The sequence below is a fragment of the Lutra lutra genome, chromosome 14, assembly GCF_902655055.1.
Source record: "Lutra lutra chromosome 14, mLutLut1.2, whole genome shotgun sequence".
Taxonomy (NCBI): domain Eukaryota; kingdom Metazoa; phylum Chordata; class Mammalia; order Carnivora; family Mustelidae; genus Lutra; species Lutra lutra.
Window position 1 is genome coordinate 87,902,354 of NC_062291.1, and position 22,885 is coordinate 87,925,238.

At 59.6% G+C, this 22,885-nt stretch overlaps 1 protein-coding gene across 20 annotated transcripts in view; it reads left to right on the forward strand.

Annotated features, from left to right (window-relative positions):
• The window catches only part of JAKMIP3 (Janus kinase and microtubule interacting protein 3), a 79,037-nt gene extending 57,077 nt beyond the window's left edge, over nucleotides 1-21,960 (forward strand). For 11 of the 20 annotated variants that reach the window (XM_047702686.1, XM_047702688.1, XM_047702687.1 and 8 more), the window contains 8 exons: nucleotides 980-1,045; nucleotides 1,764-1,832; nucleotides 1,919-1,996; nucleotides 5,737-5,940; nucleotides 7,002-7,067; nucleotides 8,703-8,741; nucleotides 9,438-10,413; nucleotides 19,566-21,960. In XM_047702686.1, the coding sequence (XP_047558642.1) occupies nucleotides 980-1,045; nucleotides 1,764-1,832; nucleotides 1,919-1,996; nucleotides 5,737-5,940; nucleotides 7,002-7,067; nucleotides 8,703-8,741; nucleotides 9,438-9,596 (681 nt within the window). In that variant the 3' untranslated portion in view covers nucleotides 9,597-10,413; nucleotides 19,566-21,960. Of the gene's footprint in view, nucleotides 1-979; nucleotides 1,046-1,763; nucleotides 1,833-1,918; nucleotides 1,997-5,736; nucleotides 5,941-7,001; nucleotides 7,068-8,671; nucleotides 8,742-9,437; nucleotides 10,414-19,565 lie in introns of those variants that run through there. The other 9 variants (XM_047702692.1, XM_047702694.1, XM_047702693.1 and 6 more) reach the window with 2 other exon arrangements.
• The last annotated feature ends 925 nt before the right edge of the window (nucleotides 21,961-22,885 follow it).

The following is a 22,885-nucleotide window of genomic DNA, read 5'->3' on the forward strand; positions in this document are numbered from 1 at the left end:
TCCGGGCTGAGTGTGGGTGCACTGTGCCCCAAGGGCAGAGCTTGCCTCTGTGCCTACAGCGTTTGGTCACCGTCCCTGCCTTGGCTGACTGCTACAGGGCTAGGGGACAGTGAGAGACCCCTGCCCTTGGGGGCCAAAGTTCCCAGCCCAGACGGAGGGCTTTCTGAGCAGACAGGTTCTGGGCTCTAGGGTGGTGTCCCCAGCTCTGTGATCCAGCAGACTCTGCCTCCTCTGGTCTCTGATTCCCATGCTCCCCACCCACCCCCAAGTTGGGCCCTGCGGCGGGGACAGCCTGGCTGCCACCCAGCTGCTGACGCAGGCGGCGGTCATGGTCTGAGTGAGTGAAGGGCTTATAGCCTCCAAGGATGCTCATTGGTCCCAAGGCCAGACTCGGCCAGAGACCACCCAGGTGGGCCCCTGGAAGAGGTATGAACACACCATGCAGAGAAGAGACAGAGACCCCAGGGATGGAGCCATCACTGCACACTCCTAAGCTAGTTTTAGCCATTAACACAGCCTGCATATGTGGAGAGCCGGCTTTCAACCAAGGTGTGGACCAGGGACAGTGGGTGTGTGTATATCGCCGCTGCCCTGCACTCCCCTCGCCCTCAGCGGGCCACCTACAGGGTCCTGGTCACCAGTCCTGGGGCGACAGGTGGGGGCAGAACAGAGAGAGCACATCAGAGTCAAGTCAGGGTCAATGGGGTAGAGAGTAAAGGGCATTCAGGACCCCAGGAGGCTATTTCACTCAGAGTGACCTAACCTGTGGCCCCAGCCCCCTGCGCTCTCCGTCAGGTTCACTTCATGCCCCCCATGCACCCTCCCTGCCTGGCACCCCCCAAGCACCCCCGCCAGGCACCCCATGCACCCCTCACCAGTACCCCTGTGCACCCCACCAGGCCCCCTCCGCCCTCAGTATTTCAGTCTACTGCCTCGGCAAGCCCCACCCCCGACTGTCCCCATGTCTGCTTTGGTGCAGAATCTGACAAATGAGGAGCAAGTGGTCGTCATACAAGCTAGGACCGTTCTGACCCTGGCTGAAAAGGTAACAGCATCTGTGTGTCCGCTCTTGGGACAGGGCCGGGGCAGCTGGGAGAGGGGGCAGTCCCCGGAGGAGGGACTCCTGGGCTGTGGGGGGGAGAGTCAATGAATCCTGTTGGCCTCGGGAGGTCCCGCACATGCAGGGGTCAGACCCACTATCCTCTCTGCGGGTAACAGATCAGTCAGACTTCATCTCAAGGCCCACTCTGCCTCAGTTTCTCCCTCTAAAGGTCAGGCAGTGGAGTGGGTCTGTATACCACTGGCTTTCTGTTCACCCCACCAGAACCCTCCCCAGGAGGTGCCTAGCCGACCTGGGCTCCTTACCTGCAGCCAGTCCCTGACCCCCAGCACCCCAGCCAGAGCCTACCTGGGAGGCCTGCTGTCAGCAACTAGTCCTGGGGCCCCCAGCGGGAAGGGGAGAGGGAGTCCCGGCAAGCAGGGGTGCAGGGCATGGGATTGAGGGAAGACCTCTGCTGGCTGAGCGCTCTGTCCCCTGTCCCCACTGAACCCCTGCTCACACCCCTTCCCTCCCTGGGGAGTGAGGGACAGACCTCCTGGGCAGCACGTGGGGGTGTCTGAACGCTGGGCACCCAGAGCTCGCCATGCCAACCCAGCCCCCACTCCCAGGCTGCCCGTGGCACCTGGGGGACGGTGGGATGGCTTTGGTGACTGCGTGGCCACCTGCAAGGTCACCATCTCCTGCTCTTCCGGTTTGTGTCCAGTGGCTCCAGCAGATTGAGGAGACGGAGTCGGCCCTGCACCAGAAGATGGTTGACCTAGAGAGTGAGAAGGTCGGTGGGTGTCTTGCCTCGTGTGTGCAGCACAGCGACAGCAGGTGGATGCCCGGGGCTGAGACGCAGGGCCCCTTGTGTTTCAGGAGCTGTTCAGCAAGCAGAAGGGCTACCTGGACGAGGAGCTGGACTATAGGAAGCAGAGCTTGGACCAGGCTCACAAGGTGAGGGAGGCGCACCCGCCGCTTTGGCGGTGGGGGGGGGTGGCCTGCAGAGTCCCGGCAGAAGCGGGGGAAGTGCTCCCGCTGGCTGCTGTCTCTCAGGGCCTGGGTCCAGTGTGACCACCGTGGTGTCAGCCTCTGCGCTCCTCCCTGATTACTGAGGCCCAGGGAGGCCTGACCGCTCTGGCAGCAAACACTTCGCCCCGTGAATGTGGAGCTCACAGGGATCTTTAAAGCGAGTTGAGAAATAGGATTCATGGACACATAACATGTTTATAAACTAATCGAACACGGTTGACAGTTCGTAAGAAGCATTCTCTGGGGCTTCCTGTGTGTGTGTCCCTGCTGCTCCGAGGAACGTACATGCCTGTCTGCACGCCTGCCTGGCCCGTGGGAAACACTCACCTCGCTGATAAACTCGTCCCAACTTGGGGTTAGCACAGAGATCTGGGAGTCCTCGTAGACACACCTGCGCCATGGGACGCAGTCCCCACTGACACGGGTTTGACAACGAGAAGTCCCATTAGCGCTTCAGGCTGCCTTTGTTTCAAGAGGGTGAACTGAGACCTGGCACCACATCCTTGCTGCTCTGATTAGTCTGGCCGAGGGGCACCACGGGGGGCTTCCTGGAGGAGGGACGCCCACACTTCCTCCCAGCGGTCAGTTACAGCCTGTGTGCGTGCTGCCTCCCAGCATGTGCTTCCCGGCCTACCTTGTGTCCCTCTGGACAGCCAGTCCTTGAGGTCAGGGCATGTCTGGCAGCAGCTCAGGGAAAGCTTCCAGGGGCCCTCGTGAGGCGAGGGGCCTGGAATAGACTGTGCGGCGAGAGGGACGCCTGAGGCCAGGGATGTCCCTTGTGGTAAGTAGAGGTACAAGTGCCCACCTTCTGGAGTGTTAGCAGAGTGTCACTGTGTGGAGAGCGCGTGGGTCACCAGCAAGTCCTACCCAGCCGGGAAGCTGACGGTGTGATGTCTCCATTAACCCCATCAGGCCCATGCAGGTGCCGGTGCTGGTGCTGGCGTCTCACTCACCAGCCAGTGGCAGTGGGACACCTGTGGGACACCTGCAGGCATGGCCACAGAGAAAGTGGTGGAGGGCAGTGGCCTCAGAGAGCCGAATGGGCACTGATGGACCTTCCCAGAAATACGGGCCATGATCCCTGTTTCCTGTCCACGGTGCTGGGTGGGAAGGATACTAGGGAGCAGCCAGACGCCCGTCCCCACCGCTGCTCCCTGTGCTCCAGTCCTGCAACCCAGACTCAGGCATGGAGGGGACATCTCACCCCTGGGCCCTGGGCATTCCTCAGGGCACAGCTCAGGAATATGTGCATCGGTGCCGGAAAGACAGGCCACTGTGGGGGGCATCAGAGTGGCTGTATGTCTCACATGTGCGCACACAGACACACGTGCACACCCACACATGCACGTGCGCACATGTACACACATGCATGCACACCCACACACGAGCACGTGCACCGCAGAGAGTGGGGTGCCCTCGGGGGGCTGCAGGGCTGCTGACACCTGCCCGGGCTTCACCTCCTCCCTGCTCCGTGGACACAAGGTTGTGGCAGGGGTTTTGAAGGGGAAGTGCAGGTCCCCCACATGGTGGCCGCTCTCAGGGAGCTGCTGGCTCAAGTGCAGGTCCCCCACATGGTGGCCGCTCTCAGGGAGCTGCTGGCTCCTGCAGGGGCCCTCAGGTGGCGCTCTGCGGGGGGAAGGCCGCGGCCCCTCTCTCATTTCCCGCTTTGTGTGAGGCCTTTGTGGTGCCAGCACTAAGCACCCCCACCTGCACGATATTTGCCTGTAAATGCCTGAGCACCTCCCAGCCGCCTGAGCTCTTTGGCCGTCCTGTCCGTCTGTCCGGAGGGGCTGACCTGGAGTGTGAGCTGGTGGTGACAGCTGGGGACAGTTTGCTTTGCGCTGTCCAGACCAATAAAATGTGAGGCTCCAAGCGTTTTTTAATTCCCTAAAATGTCCACAAAACCTGAAAGCACTTTTCATAATCGTTTTGCCTGAGGAAAAGACCTTCGCTTCTGAAGAGGTTACATTTTTGATGGGAGGTTGGGTTTCTGTAGCGTAGGAATTTGGTTTTTTCAAAGATTGTTCAGGAAAATCTCCAGAGGAAAAAGCTTTACAAGAGTTCCGGATCCCACTGGTAAATCCCTAGGAATTGATACCAAGGTGTGCATTTGGTCCTCCAAGCCGCAGCAAACGGGTCTGTCTGCATTGCTTCACGGTGGTTTCTCTTTGAGAGGGCAGGGGTGAGCCCCATGCCCCACGCAACTCTCTCCTTGTCCCCGGGGCCCCCCCGGCCCACGCACCCGCGGCCCCTGCTTGGCCTCCCATATCAGCCTCAGCTTCAGCCCCGGCCTGGGAGCCCCAGGGTCTGGCCCCCACTCAGTCCATCAGCTTCTCTGCTTCCCTCGGGTGTTCTCGCGGCAGAAGATCGTTGGGACTACGGGTCCTTCCCCAGAGGTCTGCAGTGGGCGCTGTGGCCCCTAGCTGTGGGGAAGCACATGTTTGGGGACCAGCAGCATGAGGCATGATGGGCTCTCTGCGTCTGAGCCCTCAGGGGCAGGGTGAGGCCTGGACTCCAGAGCCCCCTGCAGGGTCTGGACTCCAGCTGTCCCCAGCAGGACCTCATGCACATTGTCCGAGCCCACTTGTCTCCCGACCTGGGGCCAATAAGAACAGTTGCCTTGGGGAAGGGGTGGGCACTGGACAGCTCTGCAGGGCTGGGGTCCTCTCCCAGGCTGCGCAGGGCACACCAGGCCCAGGGGTACAAGTTCTCGGGATTCGGAGAGTGGAGGTGGTAACATGGGCACACAGGGCCCTGCGGCCAGTGAAGGTGAGGCCGTGTCCAAGGCAGTGAGGAGCAGCCGAGAGGAAGGGCCACACTCCCAGAGCCCAGAGGCTGGTCTCAAATGCAGTGTGGCAGGATGCGCTCCCTCTGAGGCCGCAGGGGGGGGTCCTTCATGCCTCCTCTGGCTCCTAGGGGCTCCAGGTGTGCCCAGCCTTTGTCTCTTCACGTGGCTTCTCCCCCATGCCTTTTGTGACTGCGTCCAAGTCCCCTCTCCTTGTAAGGACACGAGCCATTGGATCATTGAATGCCCCCCCATCCAGCATGATTCCATGCTAACGTGAAGACAGCAGCAGACACCCTAGTTCTAAATATTGAGGCCACATTCATGAGATCCAGGGGTCAGGACCTGAATATATCGTCTTGGGGACATGATTGACCCACCATATGTGGCATGGAGGACCACAGAGTGGCCCGGCCTCCCCTGGGGAGGGGCTAGAAGTCAAGGCCCTCCCGCACTTCTGTCCTTCCATCAGACAGACCCCTGTGAGCACTGCCGTTCTTCCTTCTGTGGGGCTCGTAAATCCAGGGTTTGAGGAAGGCCGTGAGCAGGGAAGGCGCCTTCCCTCTGCTGCCCATTTCTCCCGCCCCCTTGGGGCTGTCCCCCTACTCTGGTTTCGAATATCTGCTTACCAGCTTTCCAGATATTAGTGTGAGCTAAGACTCTACCTCCAAAGTTTCGGTGCACGTGTCAAAGCCCGTGTAGAAGTGAACGCTCTCGTGGTAATGACTCCTGGGCTGGGTGTCCACTCCGCAGGTCGTGTAAGCCGGCCGAGGAGGAAACAGCCCCCGCTGTGGGGTGGCGTGGAGGCGCTGGCACCCCCAGGAATCACGGGGCTCCCTTTGGCCAGCAGGCCAGACTGACGTGTCCACTCCCACCCTAGCACATCCTGGAGTTGGAAGCCATGCTGTACGACGCCCTGCAGCAGGAGGCCGGGGCCAAGGTGGCCGAGATCCTGTCGGAGGAGGAGCGTGAGAAGCTCAAGGCGGCCGTGGAGCAGTGGAAGCGGCAGGTGATGAGCGAGCTGCGGGAGCGCGATGCCCAGATCCTGCGGGAGCGCATGGAGCTGCTGCAGCTGGCCCAGCAGGTGCGCGGGGGCGGGGCCGGCGGGGGCGGGGCCCGGGAGGGGCGGGGAGCTTCGTGGGCGGAGTCCCACGGCCACGCCCCTGGGCCAGCCCCGGCTCCAGTGGCCATGCCCTCCCAGGACAGGCCCATGAGCCGCTCTGCCTGCCCCGTCACCAGCCTCTGGCTGGCACGTCCCCTCTCTTGGGACCGCTGGCTGCGAGGTTCCTAAGGTGCCTCCTCCTCCATCGCTAAGGGCGTGGTCTGGAAACCGCCTCGTGGGCGGGAGCTGACCGTGGCCTTCTTTTGACCTTGGGCACTTTAGGACTTCCGGCTAATCCAGCTGGTCCCCTTCTAACAGCAAGTGAGGGACCCTGGCGCACTGGACAGCCTCTGCCCCCCCCTGTGCGCCCGTGGGGCCTGGAAAAGCCTTCACAGATGTGTTCCGTGTTGAGAGCACCCCAGATACATGGCCCCACTTGCAAAGTCATATAAGCTAGTGACCCCGGCGATACTGTGGATGTTAGGGTAGCGTCTGACCAGAGCACCAGTCCACTGCCAGAGCACTCGCCGCGAGACTCAGGTGGTCAGTGTGGGGACCGTACCTGGGGGCCCGTCCTTGCCATCAGACAGGCTGCTTCCAGGGTCCAGGCATCCAGGTCCAGTGAGGACGCGTGAATTTGCATCTTGTGGGCCTGGTCTACCAACGGGAACACTAGGGGCATCACCTTCGCAAGGAGGTTCCTCCTGGGATGGCTTCCTGACCTTGTGGTGGCTTCATGCTGCTGGTGACATCTGGGAAGGGTGTGAATCGATTTCTGGGGTGTCCAGCATATTGTTTCTGATCTGAAGTTGTAGGGGTGGGAGGAGCAGAGCAGCTGACTGCGAAAAGCTATGTCCATTAGGGAAACCGAGGTGAGCCACGCCGCTGCCCTGCTCTGCCACGGCTGCCGGCGGTGTGCGGTCTCGGACAGAGGACGTGCCGGGTGGCTGTGGCTCTGCAGCTTGTCCGCCATGTAAACGGACGAACGCCTTGATTTCCCAAATACTCTGATGAGTGGAGATTTTCCTCCTTTACCATTGCAGAGAATTAAAGAGTTAGAAGAACGAATAGAAGGTCAGAAGAGGCAAATAAAGGAGCTGGAGGAAAAGGTAACATGCATGTGTGTTCGGGGTCTGTTTTGTGCATGGGGCAGGGGGTGTGCCGGTTTGCATGCTCCCAGCCGTGGGGTGATGGTGAGCAGGAAGCCGAGCTGCCTCACAGGGGCTGCGTCTCTCCCAGCCTCAGTTTCCCCAGCTGCAGCAGTGGGAACTGGGGCCCGCGACCTAGGGTCCTTGTTGGGCTGGTGGTCGTGCCAACCTGTGGGATTCCTCCACGTTCATCAAGCAGTTGGTCTAAAAGTTCCTGAAATGCCGGCTTCTCTTCTTGAAAGCAGGTCATCTGTCCAACACCAGTCTCTGGCTTCTGGCCCTTAATGCACCTGCTTTGGAGTTTAGGACACTCAGGAGCTGGCGTACAGGGAGTTGGGGGCCTGGGGCAGACCAGCTGGCTCTTTTCCCGGACCCCCAGCCCTGTCAGGTGTGGAGTCGTGGGCGCTCTGTCCGCTCAGTCCAATTCCGTGCTCCCCAAATCGAGGTGCCTGGAATGTGCCTGGAGGGAACCCTGCCTCTTTCCATGGTGTCTGCTTAGTTTAGGGGCCATTCTTTCTCTGTGACTTAGGGTTGTTTTCATATCTCCGTGATCACACTGATGTTTGCTTAGGATCTCACCAAATGACCGGCTCTGCACTAGGCACTGAGCAAAGTGGCCCCTGGAGCCACTGCCCTGCCTTGTCTCTTCTGGAAAGAGCAGGAGGCCACTGCTTGCACGGGCGCTCCGTGAGCTGCGCGGCCCAAGGAGGAGGCCGCAGAGGCCCCGTGACCACAGGGGAGAGTGGCCCCTTACAGAGGCCGCCCAGCACACCCCACCCACCCCTGCTACCCAGGGACAACACCTGCCCCTTCTCTGGGCCCTTTACTGTCATCTGCCTGGCAGTCGTCATGGTGACTGTGTAACCTCGTGGTGCCAGTGAGTGCCCGTGAGTGCCCGTGAGGAGCCCCCAGACCTGTGCAGGCTGGGAAACAGGGAGGTGTTCCTGCAAACAGGATTTGTGGCCCTGTGGACGCCGATGCGTGGGGAAGCCTCCACCAGGCCCGGAGGGGCGGGACATTGTTCTCAGGGTCTCTCCCTGCACATGAACCTGTTTCCCTTTGCATCTTCACCTGAGAACATTTGTGCGCGCTCCACTTGGATTTTAAACAAATCCAACGTGTCTGTGCTGCTGTCAGAGCTCCTCCCGCATCTGAGTTGGCAGCCCCCCTTCCCCAAACCCCAGGTGAGGCTTCTGGGCCGCATCTCTACAGGCTGCTCGCTCTTTGCGCTTACATGGACGAGGACGACGTCTTGTCCGGGCGCTGGTTTTGCCCGACCCCGGAATGTCTTCCCACAAGACGCCGTCCTCGTCTTCCACCAGCAAGGGTCCTGACCAGCACCTCCGCAGAGGAGGCAGCCCAGGCGGCTGGTGGGGGCGCGTGTGTGGGGCGCGTGGCACACGGTCCTCACGCACCAGGACCCACGCACCAGGGTCCGCTCCCGTGCCTGGTGGAGGCGCGTCTCGTTCTGTCTGTGATCGCAGCCTTTCTCGCCAGAGCTCTACAAACTCTTTTTTTCTCTTTCTCCCTCCATGTCTCTGCCCCCCACCCCCGCCCCTTTTCAGTTTCTATTTTTGTTCTTATTTTTCTCCTTAGCTTTCATTCTGTGGTCATAGCGCGCCTGGCCCCGACATGGTGAGTATCTCATCAGCTGGCGCCACCGGCGAGGGACCCGTCCGCCCCCAGGGGCCCGTGGGGCCCCCGCACTCCAGCAGCCCAAGTGCCGTTGGGAGCCCCAGACGTGTCCAGAGGGCTGTTCCAAATCCAGGGCCAGGATTCGGGGTCTGTCAGGGGGCTTGAGGGCACCTGCTTCTCTCGAGGGGGCAGGAGTGTGGAGGACCCCTCACGAGGCACCGAGCCCACGGCAGAGGCGTGCTCGCACTCGGCTTCCCTGCTTATGTGGCCTCGGCGGAGGCAATGCTGGAGAGCACAGTCCTCTTGCCTTTCTTGTCCTTTTCCGCTGGTGCTGAGGACCACCTGGGCTGACTCTGAAGAGCCCCCCAGAAATGCCCGGGCTTCCGCGATGCGCGGGTCTCATTCATAGACGTGAGACCAGCCTCCCAGTCGCCGTGTCATTACTGTGACTTTAGGCCAGGGCCACATGCTAGTCCTGACCCCTGCTTCCTTCCAACGTAAGAGGAGAGGACCAGCAGCACTGGCCTCACCATCCTGCCCAGCCCATGACCTGCCCTTCCAAGGGTTTCTGAGGGGCTCCCTGAGGGGCAGCAGCATAATCTCCTGTTCCCCGAGCCCACCCGCACCCCGTCCCTCCAGCCCCATCCTCTCCAGAGAACCCTTTCCGACGTGTGTCCGGCATCTTGTGTCTTCCAGCCCCCAGAGGAGCCAGACCCCTTTCCTCCAGCGGGACCAGAGGCCAGCAGGTGCCTGGGCAGCAAAACAAGATGCCACGTCCCATCCCTGAAGCCCCAAGAGGATCTGGTCTCTGGGGACCCTGTCCCGTTGAGGAAGAGGGAGAAAGGGGGGCTTTGAGCACCTCTGAGTGGGCACCTGTCCGCTCTGCTGATCCAGACTCAGAACTTGTTTCTTGACTGGGGCTTCTCTGGGAGCGGCCTGATCCTGGCTGCTGGACCCTGGATCCCCCCTCGGGACACAGCCTCCTGATCCCAGTGACAAGGATGCACACGTTCCCTGCTGAGCAGGTGCTGAGAGCTGCTTCTGTGCAGGGCCACCCACAAGCCGACACCCCCCCACCCGCTCCTCAATCGCGCACAAAGCTCGGACGAACCCATCGGGAAGAACACAGGCAGCCCAGAGAGGACCCAGGGAAGCCTGTGGCCACGGCGGTGACCTCCATCCAGGGAAGCCCAGGTGGGTCACAGGGCACGTTCCGAGGACGGCTTCCCCTGGTCCCGCAGGTGGCCTGTGAAGACCCACTCGCTGGGTCCTGCGTACCTGCTGGCCGGCACGTCCCTGCCTGGTTTGAAGATGCTGTTGCCTCGGGAGCTGGCGTGACTCCTGCGCGTACCGTGCCATCACCGGCTGCTAGCCCGCCCTGAGCCGCATGGAGGAACGTGGTAGAACTGACCAGAGACTGAGGAGCATGACGGTGGGAGGTGGGACGAGCGAGCGCCCCAACCCACTGGAGAGGGGCCTGGCTTTCCTGGAATGCAGAGCCCCAGGCCCTGTGGGCCCCGGGCACCTGGCACACTGCCCCCCACAACCACCTGGAGGCCGTGAGCTGCAGACAAGCTGAATGGGGCTCGAGGGCCACGCCCACACGAGGGCAACCATGCACCTGGAGTCCTGCGGATATGACAAGGGACCCTGACATCCAGGTGGGGAGCAGGTGAGTGCCCTGGTCCATCTTGGAGACACATTTTCCCTCCCCACTGTTTGGGATCCTTGTCAGTCTGCTGGGACCTGCCCTGCAGCGGGAGCCCTGGGTGACTGTCCAAGCCCACTTCTCACCACCACCCTGGACCAGAATCTGCTCCCTGATCAGGGGCGTCCCTCTGTGGGCTCCTTAGGGGCCCTCATGGGCTGAACCTCTGTGGGCTCCTTGCCCAGATCCAGGACACTTCCCCCAGACCTCTGAGCGTCCCTGAGTTTCAAGGTTCAAGGGTGGCCTCATCTCCCGGCAGGGAAGAACTATCCCAATGAGCTCCAGCCCCTGTGGGGTCTGCTGGCCAGCCCTGCCCAGCCCAAGCTCCCAAAACTCCAGGAAAGGGACGTCTCCTTCTCCTGAGCTGGGGCCCCCAGGCCCCCTCTCCTTCAGGCACAGTCAGGAGTTTGGCCTCCTGGCCCCTCACTCCTCTCCCTGCCTGTCTCCCACCCTGCCCCCCGGGCTAGAAGGCCACGGGAGGGTTGGGCCCAGGAGGGGTGCTCCAGGGCTGAGGCCTCTGTTTCCAGCAGAGTCATGAGTGAGGTGTTGCTGGAGGCCAAACCGTCCATGTGTCCTTGACTGCATGTCGGCCATGGTGGCCCACACGGGGCTGCAGATGCCCCAGAGCTGTGAGCAGGTCCTTCCTGCAGGGGGATCTAGAACCAGGAGAGCAGAGACTCTGGGAGCAGGTGCTGGGCAGATGCAGCGGCCCCGAGGAACAGGGCCTTCAGTCTGGCCCTTGGTGGCCTCAGGGCCTAGATGGGGCTCCCAGGGAGCACACACTGGGGCGCCCTTCCTTCGGGGCTGGCGGGGTGCAGCGGCAGCAGCAGACACACCGCAGGGCTGCCCCCCTCGTGGATGTCAGAAACCCCTAACGGTGTGCAGGCCCAGAGGGAAGCACGCCTCCCCTCTGCCCAGCTGCCCGGGCTTCAGGGGGAGCATTCTCGAACAATCACCAAGGTAGGGACAAATGTCTGAGACAGGGCACCAGTCTGGCCTGACGCAGCATTGGAGACGGGGCTCCGACTGCCTGCCAGGCCGTGCGTGGGACTCTGGGGCCAGCTCTTCCTCTGACAGCCGGGGGCAGCCCCAGGGCCACGGCCGAGAGCAAGCACGTCCATACATTGTAGCATGGGTGGCGCTACGCTTGATCTCCGGGTGACGGCAGCGCCTGCCAGGCTCTGCCACTGCGGTGTCCCAGCCGGTGACCACGTGGGGAGAGACCCCGGAGGCCGCAGACGTCCTGTTTCTCCACAGGCTTTTGGGCACTGAGCTTGGCACCCCTCAGCAGCCTTTGTGCGGCCGTGGTGGCCACCAGGCCCTCACGGGTTTCCTGGGCCCCCGTCGCTGCTGTGTTCTTCCATCCTCTGAAGAAAACCCGTCCCTGTCCTATCGTTCGTTTCTTTGTCTGGTTATTCATGCCATTATGGACTTGGGCACATTTAGTTTATTCTGTGGGCTACAACCCAACACCGTCACTAGTTACCTTCCTGGCCTGAGCCATGGAGCATGTGTTCATGTGACTCCTGTGTCCCCTTGACACGCCCTGTCTGTTGAGTGAGCACGTTCCTAATTTCTGCCACCTCAGGCTGGGCTTATAGTGTCCCTGCCCCAAGGAGTGTCTTCCTCCTGTTGCAGGATGGTGTTTAGGAACTGACTTCGCTGGGTGCTGGATGTGCCCCTTGCCCTGGGGCAGGGGCTGTGGCACTATCTCTAGGCCGACTTAGGGGAAGAGTATGGACGTCCTCAGGAACACGCACACGCCTATGCATATTTCTGCGTCCAACTGTCGGTCTACCCTCCATCTGTCCATCATCCACCCATCTATCATCCATCTGTCCATCTGTCTATCATCTGTCCATACATGTGTCTATCATCCATCTATCCATCCATCTGTCCATCATCCATCCATCCATCATCCATCTGTCCATCCGTCCATCTGTCCATCATCTATGCATCCAACCATCTGTCCATCCATCCATTCATGCATCCATTCATTATCCATCCATCTATCCATCTGTCCATCATCTATCCATCTGTCCATCCATCATCTATCCATCTAGTCACCTGTCCATCGGTCTGTCCATCATCTAGCCATCCATCTACCCGTCCCTCCATCCATCTGTCCATCCATCCATCTGTCCATCATTCATCCATCTGTCCATATGTCTGTCCATCATCTATCCATCCATCCATCATCTATCTGTCTATTTATCCATCTATCAACCATCTATTACTCATCTGTTATAAAACTGTGAGTTCATAACTGATACGTCCAGTTCCAGGCTAACAAGTCCAGATCCAGCCCCCCCATCATCTGTGACCCCTTTCTTTGGCTCCCACTGTGCTCAGCCCCAGTGTAATGTGGAGCAGCTTCACAGCCGCTGACTGTGGGGACGTCTGCCAGCTCGGGTGACCCTGTTCACAGCCTTTACTCTTCAGCCTGTGGCATCCAGACAGATACTGTTTTCCGATGTGACTTGGCTCAGCTGTCTTCCCCCCCTTCTCTCCCAGTGTGGCTGTGCCTCCCATTTGTCCCCGCTTGTGTTCCTGTCCCCCTTCCCCACGTGCTGACTTTTGTTTTGTTTACACTCCGTAAAGTTCACTATCTGGGCCCTGCAGTTCTCTGGGCTTTGGCACATGCGTGTGCCCCCCACAGTGCTGATGCAGGACTGTTCCACCAGCCTCAACTCGTTCTCGCATCCCCTGCAGTCACCGCTGTAGTCACCCCACCCTCACCCAACCCCTTAGTGTTGGACCTAAGAAAACTTTGCCTCATTCAAATCACTGGTGTTTTCTGCCACGTTTCCTTCTAGAATCGCATGGCTTGATGTCTGGCATTTACATCCAAGACTGGTTCCAAGTCCTTTTTTGCACACGGGGCATGGTCTGGGTCAAAGCACATGTTTCTTCTGCAGTCATCCATCCCTTGCTCTGTCCAGCCCTTCGTGAAGAGCTCTCCACAGATCTGTCTGTTTGGCTGGTTCAAGTCCTGTCCTGGCTGCAGTGTCCTCCCCAGCTCTGGGGGACAGAGCTGCTGACTGCTATCCATCTGTCCATGTGTCTGTTCATCATCTAGCCATCCATGCATCCATCTCCCCCCCCCCCCCCGCTGTGCTGGCTGTGCCTGGTCCCCGCTGGTTCCCAGGGTGGAGGCCAGATCTCCAGGGACCGTGCCTGCCCTGCTCCAGGTCTGCAGGCCGGACGTGTGAGACATTAACTGTCAGCAGACCCAGACTTATGGCTGCCAGTGAGCAGCTGCTCACTTCCCAAGCCTGGCGTAGATCGCTAACTCTGTGCAGCCTCCCAGGTGGGCCACAAAGGACGGCCATGTCGTTGTCCTTGAAATGCAGGGAGAAGCCTCGCTCGCTCAGAGTCCGTCCACAGTGAACGAGCGTTGTGTGCATATAGAACAAGAAACTGCATTTTAAAAATATCTGTCTATACCTGTAGATTCTCCATGATAACCCAGTGCCATCTTCTTCTTCAGAGTGGCTCATTTACTGGTCCGTCGACAGAGCGAGGGGCAGGACAAGGCTCATCCGAGCGCGAGCAGGCAGCTCTCTGAGGCTTTTGTCCCCGGGAGTGGTGGCTGAGGTTGGAGGGTCGCTGCTCTCAGGGGCTGCCTGTCCATCTTGGGAGCAGGGACAGAGCCCCTGCCGAGGTAGGAGAGCCCCCTAGACACCTCGGCACCTGCTGTGCTCCCATGGGACCCTCCCCGGCCGCCAGCCCTGCCAGGGAGCGTGGTGGAGTTCGAGGTCGACCTCTACCCCAGGTGAACACGAAGAGGGACGGGACCGGAGCCGTCAGACGTGTGCCTGCCCAATGGTGGGTGAGAAGCCCGTGCGAACTCCCTTTTACGTGAAGCCACGGTGTGGCCACACTTGTGTGTCAGAATAAGCTCGCTAGGAGGTCACTGCTGGTGCGCAGAATTGGCTGGTTCCTGGACTGGTTCCTGCCCCAGTCTTGCCATGGGCCCCGGAATGTCCCAGCAACCGTTCTGTTCCCTGTGACCTCTGCGGACACACTGACTTCTAGGTCCGACCCCCGGCTCCTCCCTGCCCCCTTCCCCCGTGGCGGCTGCCGTCCGGGTCCCGGCGCAGTGGCCCTGTGCGGAGCTTTGTGCCGGATGCCTGTGTCTGTCAAAGGCATCGTGTCGTGGTCGTGCGAGTCGCTATGTAGGGCAGCGTCACGCTTTATGTGCTTTTGGATGCACTGTGCGCCTCCTGCCCTTGTGCTGAGAGCCACAGTTTGTCGGGCGTTCGCAGTGTCGCAACCTCCCTGGGACCTCCTGCCGGACGCCTGGGGCTTGCTCTTGGGAAGCTCGTGGGTGGGGAGAGCCTCTGCGCGTCTACCTCAGCATCGGGACACGGGGTCATCCGAGCCTGAAGCCTAGCCCAAGGGCGCACCCCCAAAGTCTCTTCTGGTTCACACTGCGTTCAGAGCAATTTATTTTTGCTCTTTGCTTAGAATTCGTTTTCACCTTGTCGTGGAAGGCTCGCGCTGACCTTGCGAGACTCGCTCGCGGTCTCCACGGAAGAGCGGCCGCAGCTGCGCCCTCCCCTCCCCCGCCGGGCGCGCTGTTGTCTTCCCAGCCCGCGGCTCGGGGCCAGCGACCGGCTTTCTGGTCATCCGGAACGTCACCATCTCGGTGACAGCAGTAACGGGTCCCTTCACTGGAATGGCCGTGAACCCATTAGTAACAGACACCGTATTAGAGAAAGCGGAGTCGGAAACGACAGTGCGACGGCCCCTTCCAGGGCCGTGGGGGCAACGGCCTGCAACCTTGGCTGGAAACAAGACCCAGCACCACTGGAGAACGAGGCAGAAGTTGTGCGCATGGGTTGTGAGCCCGTGTGCATGCCTGTGCATGGTGTGTGTGTGGTGTGTGTCCTGGGGGCCGGGGGATGTTGGTCCCGAGGGGCCGAGGCCTCACTTACCATTGACGGATCCGTCTGAGACACACGGCAGTGTGGACAGACGGCAAGGGGCCTGCTGGGAGGCCCTGGAGCCTCTGGCTTTGTGCGGCCTGTGTGGGAGACCCGGCTGAGCCCTCTGGCAGGGCTGCTCTGTGACTCCAGCTCTGGAGCCTCTGGAGCTGCTGTGGTGCCCCCTCCCCACGTCCCCATCCCACGAGCCTGCGGTGGACTGAGCTTAGGAGGGAGGTTGAGAACTAGTGCCAGGCCAGTGCCTCAGCAACTGAGATAAGGGGGCCTCCTGTGCTGTCCTGTCCAGCGGGGCTCACTGCCCGTCCCCACTCTGGTCCCGGCATCCATCTCTGCTGGCTTGGCATCCGTTCCCCTCTAGGTCAAATGGTCTAGTTTGCCCGACCACCAAGGTCATTAGGTCAGTGGACCAGGGGTCCCTGTCAGCCCCTGTGGAGGAAGGCCACAGGAGAAGACGCAGGAACTCAACGCACAGAAACGGCCTTCCAGCTTGAGAGGGGCCCCTGCCGCGGCGCACCCCGGAGAGCCCAGGGCCAGGGCAGGGCCGGCCCGGACTCCGCTCTCTTGGGCAGCTCGCAGGTACTGAGGCCACAGGGCGCAGGCCCCCACGCTGGTGCCCGCTGGGATTCTGGCCCAGAGGCCCCTCCACAGGGACATCGACCCCTCCTGGGGCTACACCCTCACCGGGGAGCTGCTCTGTGATGGGGCCGCTGCCTTTCCTGTGTGCTCACCAGGCTGCCTCTGAGTCAAAGCCACAGGAGGACAGCCAGAGCGGGGCGTGGTATGAATGGGGATGGCGCCCGAGGGCAAGGACCGGCCCAGCTCCGTGCTGGGCCTCCCCCAGGCTCTGCTCTGTGTGCTGGGGAGGGGGCTCACAGATGCCAGGGCGGGCAGGGACTCATGGCCATGCTGGCACCCGCCGGGCTGGGCCACCGTCTGCGGGGTTGCTGGAAGGCCTGCAGGGACCTGGAAGCAGGGAAGCGTAGCTGGTTCTGAGTGAGGCCCTCTATTTCCTGATATTTCTCCAAGTCAGAGCTTTGGGGAAAAAGACCTTTACTCCAAGCACAGTTAGTTTTGCTGTTTGTCTCTGGTTTGGAAACGTTTGGCTACACTTTCCCAGACACACAGCTTATGTGGGAAGGTTCTGTTTTCCGCCTCAAAGTGGATACTGTGTGCACGTGTGCGGGTTCTCCTGGGCCTGTAGTACAGGAAGTCGGGGTGGGGCTTGGGGACAGAGAGCAAGGACAGGGCTGCAGGGTGTCTGCGGAGGTGGCTGTCACCACCCCGCATGGGCCTGGCTTTCCTCGTCTCATGTGCGTTTCTGGAAACCCTGGCAAGGTGCGGGTCCAGGCTTTCCCTTGGCTCTCACCATCTGCAGCTGGTACCCATCCCCGGGGGCTCCTCCGACCCCAGGAAGACGTTGTCTCCTTTGCCAACAGCTTTCTGTTTCCCAACAGTGGAGATCCCCGCGGGAATTCCCAGCACAAACACAGATGGTGGGAGCCTGTTACGCGGGCTCTATTTTGACATTAATCAGAATACTGTTTCCTAACCCATATGTACGATTCTGTGTGTTACCCATGGCGTCACCCATGGGGTCCCATTGGCAGCCTTCCCTGAGGCTCTGCCCTCATCGTGTCTGTTGGGTTGGGTGTCTGTGTGAAAATGCCTGCTGCCCGCAGGGCGGGGGTCCAGCCAGCCACCCTCTTGTCCTCTCACCCTCTTCTGCTCATCTCAGCATTTAGGCAGTGAGAGCTTGTCATGGCTTCGGTTATCTGCCTGTTCCTGTATTTCATCACAGTCCCTTAGCGCAGCCCGCTGTGAGAATTCTGCCCTAAGTGCTCCCTTCAGAAGGAGGGGCAAGGCTGTGGCCGTGGGTGCCTGCCCTGGCGGGGACGTCACCCCCATCACAGAGCAAGTGTTCATGCTCCGGGCTCTGTCCCCTGGGCTCTGAGCAGCTCTGGGGGCGCCCTCGCCAGCCCCGCCCTGCGCCGGGAGTTCCTCCCCTGTCCAGTTTCTCTCCCGCCACACGACACTCAGCTGCGTTCCTGTCCATGTGCTGGACTTTTCTCGTGTGATGTGTGACCTCAGAGGAACAACGCTGTGGAGGTGTCCCGGCCTGCTCCCTGTGGCGTCCTTGGCGGGCCCGTGTGCCCTCCGTGGTACCTGACCCCTAAGACACACTCAGACGTTTGCCACAGGAACAGCCAAGCAAAGGAACAGATGTGCCCCTGGAGGCCCGACACCACGTCTCCTCCTCCCATGGCCGCACGGTCTCCCGCAGGTCCCTGCACCGGGAAGCAGAGTGTCCGGGCATCTCCAAGACACCCATGTTCTCTGTGAGTCACCAGGAATCAGGACCCGGTGCATGGGGGTCCCGGGGCTGAGACTTACCTCAGCGACGTGATCAGGCTGCACAGTAGACCTGCGATCCTGAAGACTCGGTCTGGGGGGATCCAGGAACACCTTTCTTGTGTCCTCGGCCTCCCGTGGGGGCCACACGGAGCTCACCCCTCCCCAGCAGCAAGAAGGCAGCCATCTGTGTGCACGAGACCATCAGGCGCCCAGAAACAGGTGTTTGCCACTTGTCACATCTTCTGTAGGAGCTGTCACGGTCAGCCCACCCGCACCCCCTTGCCCTGCAGGGAGAGCATCACAGGCGGGGCTCCCAGAGGCCGTCAAGGGCTGACCTTGCCAGCGGACCCTCCTACCAACAGCAGCTTCATCTCCTGCTCACGGAGACACTCGGGGCTCTGCCCTAGCTCTGGGCCAGGGGCTTGGTGGGGCACTGAGGGGGCCCCGTGGATGCCACAGGGGGCCATGAGACCAAGGTCACTCCCACGAGATGATCTCACACTCACCTGTCTCCGGGCTTTTATGGCTCCAACTTGGAGAAGCTCATGGGCTGTGCGGACCGTCAGGAAGTTGGGCCTGTGGTCAGAAAAGGGAGGGGCGGGGAACACCATGTCCCCCAGAGGAGATGGGCCCGGGAGGCAGAAGGTGCTTGGGAAGCTGGGAATCCTGAAAGCAGAACCATGCCTCTGAGTGTGTGCGGATGAGTGTGGGGGCCGGGTGCTGTGCTCACGGACGAGGGCAGAGTCACCCCTTCTGGAGACAGCGGTAGTGCGTGGCCTGTGTTAGCACAGTGGGGCAGGGCCTGCTCAGGCAAGGGCATCAAGCTCCCGCGGGCGACCAATGCCATTGTCTCGTCCCTTCCCTTTAGAGAGTGAGGTTTTTAGGATTCTGCACATTATTTTCCATCAGATGTTTTTTGTGTTTGTGCGAAGTTCATGCCATAGACAGTTACTGTCTTAGCTCAGAGAAGCAGGGCCGTGGTGGGGAGGGCTGGCGAGCAGGTGGTCAGGGGCCCTGGCTCTGGTGGGCCTGGAAGTGTGACCTTGGTTGTTGGGGGTGGGGTCCCAAGACCAGATATCGTGGGGCTTCAGCTTTTCCATCTGCAAACTGGCAGGGCTGGGCCGGCCCTTCATCTCTAACATCCTGGAAATTGATGCCCAGAGGAAAATCTGCTTAGACGTGAACCCGATTGAAGAGACAAAGGACGATGTGTCACTTTAGTCATCCAGAAACTCTGCTGTGATGTGTGCTGGGGGGTTGGTTTATGTGACCACCCAGTTTCCTTCCGCAGGAGCGGGGGGGCTCTTCCTTCTTAGCAGGTAAGTTAGAAACCCCAAACCAGAAGAATTCTCTGCAGCATCTCCTAGATTAGGAAGGTGTGTGCAAGACCAGGGGTCCTGCCCTGGGCCCCCCCGCCCCACGGCTGAGGCAGGGCACCCCACCTTTGGGCGGAGGAGCCCCAGCAGCTCCTTCACGACTCATTCTAAACTGTAAAGGTGTGAAAGGTAGTAAGATCGGGAGCCTGGCAGCGGCCCGCCGCGTGTGCAGTGAGAGGTCGTGGACATTGGGTATTTGGACGGACGGCTGCGCCAGGCGTGGCAAGGGAGCCCCGAGGCCACCTCCGCACTCATCTTTGTGGCTCTCCGAGGAGCAGTAGCTGCTGCTGCTGCCTTGAATCCAGCCACAAGCAGAGCCCATGCTCTATCAGCGCCCTTGCCCGGGGCGTCTCTCCAGACCTTCCCCGCTGCGAGCCTTGCCTCACAGGGCCTCGGTGGCTCCCACCGGAGTAAAGCTTTTGTCTTCCCTCTTTTGCAGGGAGGACACAGCCCATCCGTGAAGCCCGCGTTGAGCCCGACTTCCCTTCCTGCCGAATGCCCTGGCCCACAGCCCGGGAACGTCTTCCGGACTCAGCCCGACTTCTGGGTGGGAAGTGGCTCTTCCATCGACGCCACACTTTCGGGGGTGCCAGGTGTGTGAGTGTGTGCGTGTGCGCGTGCCTGTGCGGGAGTCTCTGTGTATGCAGTCGTGCGTGCTCAAGCGGGAGACAACATCTGAGGTCCTGTGGGACGCCTGGAGGTTGACGAGCTGTGTGGTGACACCCGCAGCCTGGTGAGAGTGTAACGAACAACGGGGCACGAAAGGAAAGCGAACTGCATTTCTGCGGGGCCGGGGGGATGGGTGACCGCTTCTGCAAGCGCCAGGCTCATTTTCTATGTGCTTCGGAAGACACGCTCAGTTCTGGTGCACACGGCTGGTGCCAGGCTGGGCTAATGCCCCAGGCTGAAATCGCGGAGAGCTGACAAGATCGGACAGACAGGCTTCTCTTCAGCGGGCGCAGGATTTCCACTGGCCAGTGCACTGCTGCATTGTTAACCCACACTCGCCCGAGAAGGACCTGTCCTTTCTGTGGTCATGAGAGCCACGGTTACGCACGCACTGGGCAAGGTGCAGGTGAGTCCGTTGCCCCTGCGCCCGCCACAGGGCTCTGCAGACCACGTCAGGAATCTTGCTCCGTCCTCCGTGCGTGGCTCTGTCTCATCCCAGTGACTCCATCCTCTCGTCAGACGTCGTGCTCAGAACCGAATGGCAAACGGTAGTCGAGCTCATAAAGCTGCCGCGCAGCTGTGGAGACGCCCAGGCTGGGGCTGGCTGGAGCGTGGGATGCAGGCGTCCGGAAACTCCGGGCAGTGAGGCTCAGGCCACCGCCCGATCAGCCACCGAGCAGGCTGGCCAATCAGGAGCTAACGATGTGCATTTAAAACCCAACCCCACATTTCCCGTGGTCATTTGGATCCTCATGATTTTGCACGTTGTACAACTGTCTGGAGCACGTCCTAGGCCATCCACACACACGGCAGTCTCATCATGGTTCTGTAATTTGAAAAGGCCAAACTCTGCGGGACAGAGAAGCGTGGAGATCTGGACCAGTGCTTACCAAGTTGTTGTTTAAATGTAAAAGTCCATAGTGAAAATGGCTCAGTGAATGTTTTAAGTAATATTCCATGCACCAAACCACGTCTGTCCCCTTGCCACGTTCCTGGAGGCCGCTGGGGCTGCGATGTAAGCTCTTGTCCATAGAGATCACGGCTTCTATTCATGTATCCCAGGCATCTTCTCTTCTCTTCATCCAATCACCAAATCCAGCAATTTGGGACTGGGCTTTTGCAAAAAAACAAAAACAAAACAAAAAACAAAAAACAAAGCAAGCAAGCAAAAAGAGGATAGGAGGATTTGTCACTGGTTCCTGCTAGTCCAGTGGGCAGCTGAAGAATTCAGGTGTTTTACATGACGCGCTCTTCTAAATCCTGGAGTATATAAACCAGTGGGCCGCACTGAATTTCCTGAAAGTTTCTGGGCTCGTTAGTGCAAACTCCTCCAACGGGACACCTGCGCATCGGCACCACACTCTGTCACAGAACCAGAGGACGGACCAGAAGTTGCCAGAAATGCTTGTTGTGGAGCCAAGAAGCAGACCTGCGCTACCTGCACAGCCACACTGTGCCCATGACGCCCAGAACAACACAGATGTTTTCGTTTCTCTGCACCAGAAATCCATGGAAGTTGTGGTCCCTGGCTGACACGGATGTGCGCGTGTGTGCACCTCGTTTCCCCGTGTCCACGGTCTGGAGTCCCAGCAGCTGAAGGACGGCGGCTCTTCCTTAAAGTGCTCAGCTCTTGCAGAACCCGTAGCCTTCAGGACACCCCGCGTGCCTTACACGGCTTGGCAACACCACACCGGACGTCGGGAAGGAGCGTGTGCCAGAGTGGGTTTGGCGGCAGTGTGACGTCAATCCACATGGACCATCACCCCATCACTGAAACCTTAAGATGGATTGTGTGTTTTAACACAGTAATGGATTTACATTTAGGCTCAGGAAAACCAAGTTGTAAATATATGTATCAAATCATATATTTGTTTACTGTATTTTAAAAAGCTTTATTGTAAATTTATGCAACCATGAATTAGGACTCATTTTACCATGACAGTACGCCAGCCAGTGTCTCTGTTCCCTGAAGCAGGTCCTTACCAACCACATTCTAAACGTGATATTCTGTTCAGTGCTAAACAGTATTCACAGGCCTAAAACAGGTTTGTATGGTGGTCAACTACAAAATTTTGCACATATTTTTGTACTGTGATTCCTATGATATACACAAGAGGATTTTTACTCATTTGTAAATTACGGTACAGTTTTAATAAAAAAGGTTTTAAATCTTAGAAGATCAAAATTCCCCTCTTCCCAAAGCATTAAAAGTCTGGGCATAGTGGCCATGAGAGCCATGTTCCACACCAGAAGGGGGACTGGGCCTCCTGCGTGCTGGCGAGGGGAGCCAGGCTTCTTTTCTGCAGCCTCATCCTGCCTCATGGAAAATCACCTGCAAGACAGGCTCTGAAGTCCCAGGTGCTGGCAGCCACCAGGCAGGCTTCCTCCTGTAGCTGTTTATCAAGTGAGAGCCAGAGGAGAGAATTTAAGTTTAGAAAAGTAGAAGAATTTCTGTGACTGACTAAGAACCCTGGGCACAAGATCTCACTTGCATGACTTCACACAGGTAAGTAGAGGCTGTTGTATCCATCCGCTGCGGGCAGTGGAAACCAGACGTGGGGCAGTCACTGATTTGGCTCTGCAGAAATGCTCCTGCTACCCCAGGACAAGAGCCCTCTCGTTGCCCAAACTGACATTTTGAAATGCTGCTGACTTAACAGAACGGAGGCTGGGATGTCTTTTCCTTAAAAGTCATTCTGTACAGGGCTTGACAGATGGACAGCATCGTCCTATGACCCTGGGCAGGCTGAGTCGCTCTGCCATGTCTCACCCCAAAGGCTTTAAGGGCAATCAGGAGGAGCTCTCCCGGGTGCATCACAGCCCCACCACCACCACTTGCCAAATGTTTGGAGTTAGCCTCCTTCCCGGGTGGGGGACCTCCCAGGGGAACAGGAAATGTGGCTGGAGTTCCCATAGACAGTGATTTCTTCAGTGCGTGCCTCTGGCCGGCGGCCTGCGGCTTCAGCGGGAGGTGAGAACCTGTGCACTTCGCCAGGACCAAATGCGCGCCCCTGGTCCAGCCCAGCGCGTTCAGCACTCCCTGCGCGGACAGCGCCAGCCCCTAAGGGCCAGTCGGCAGGGGGGCGGGCA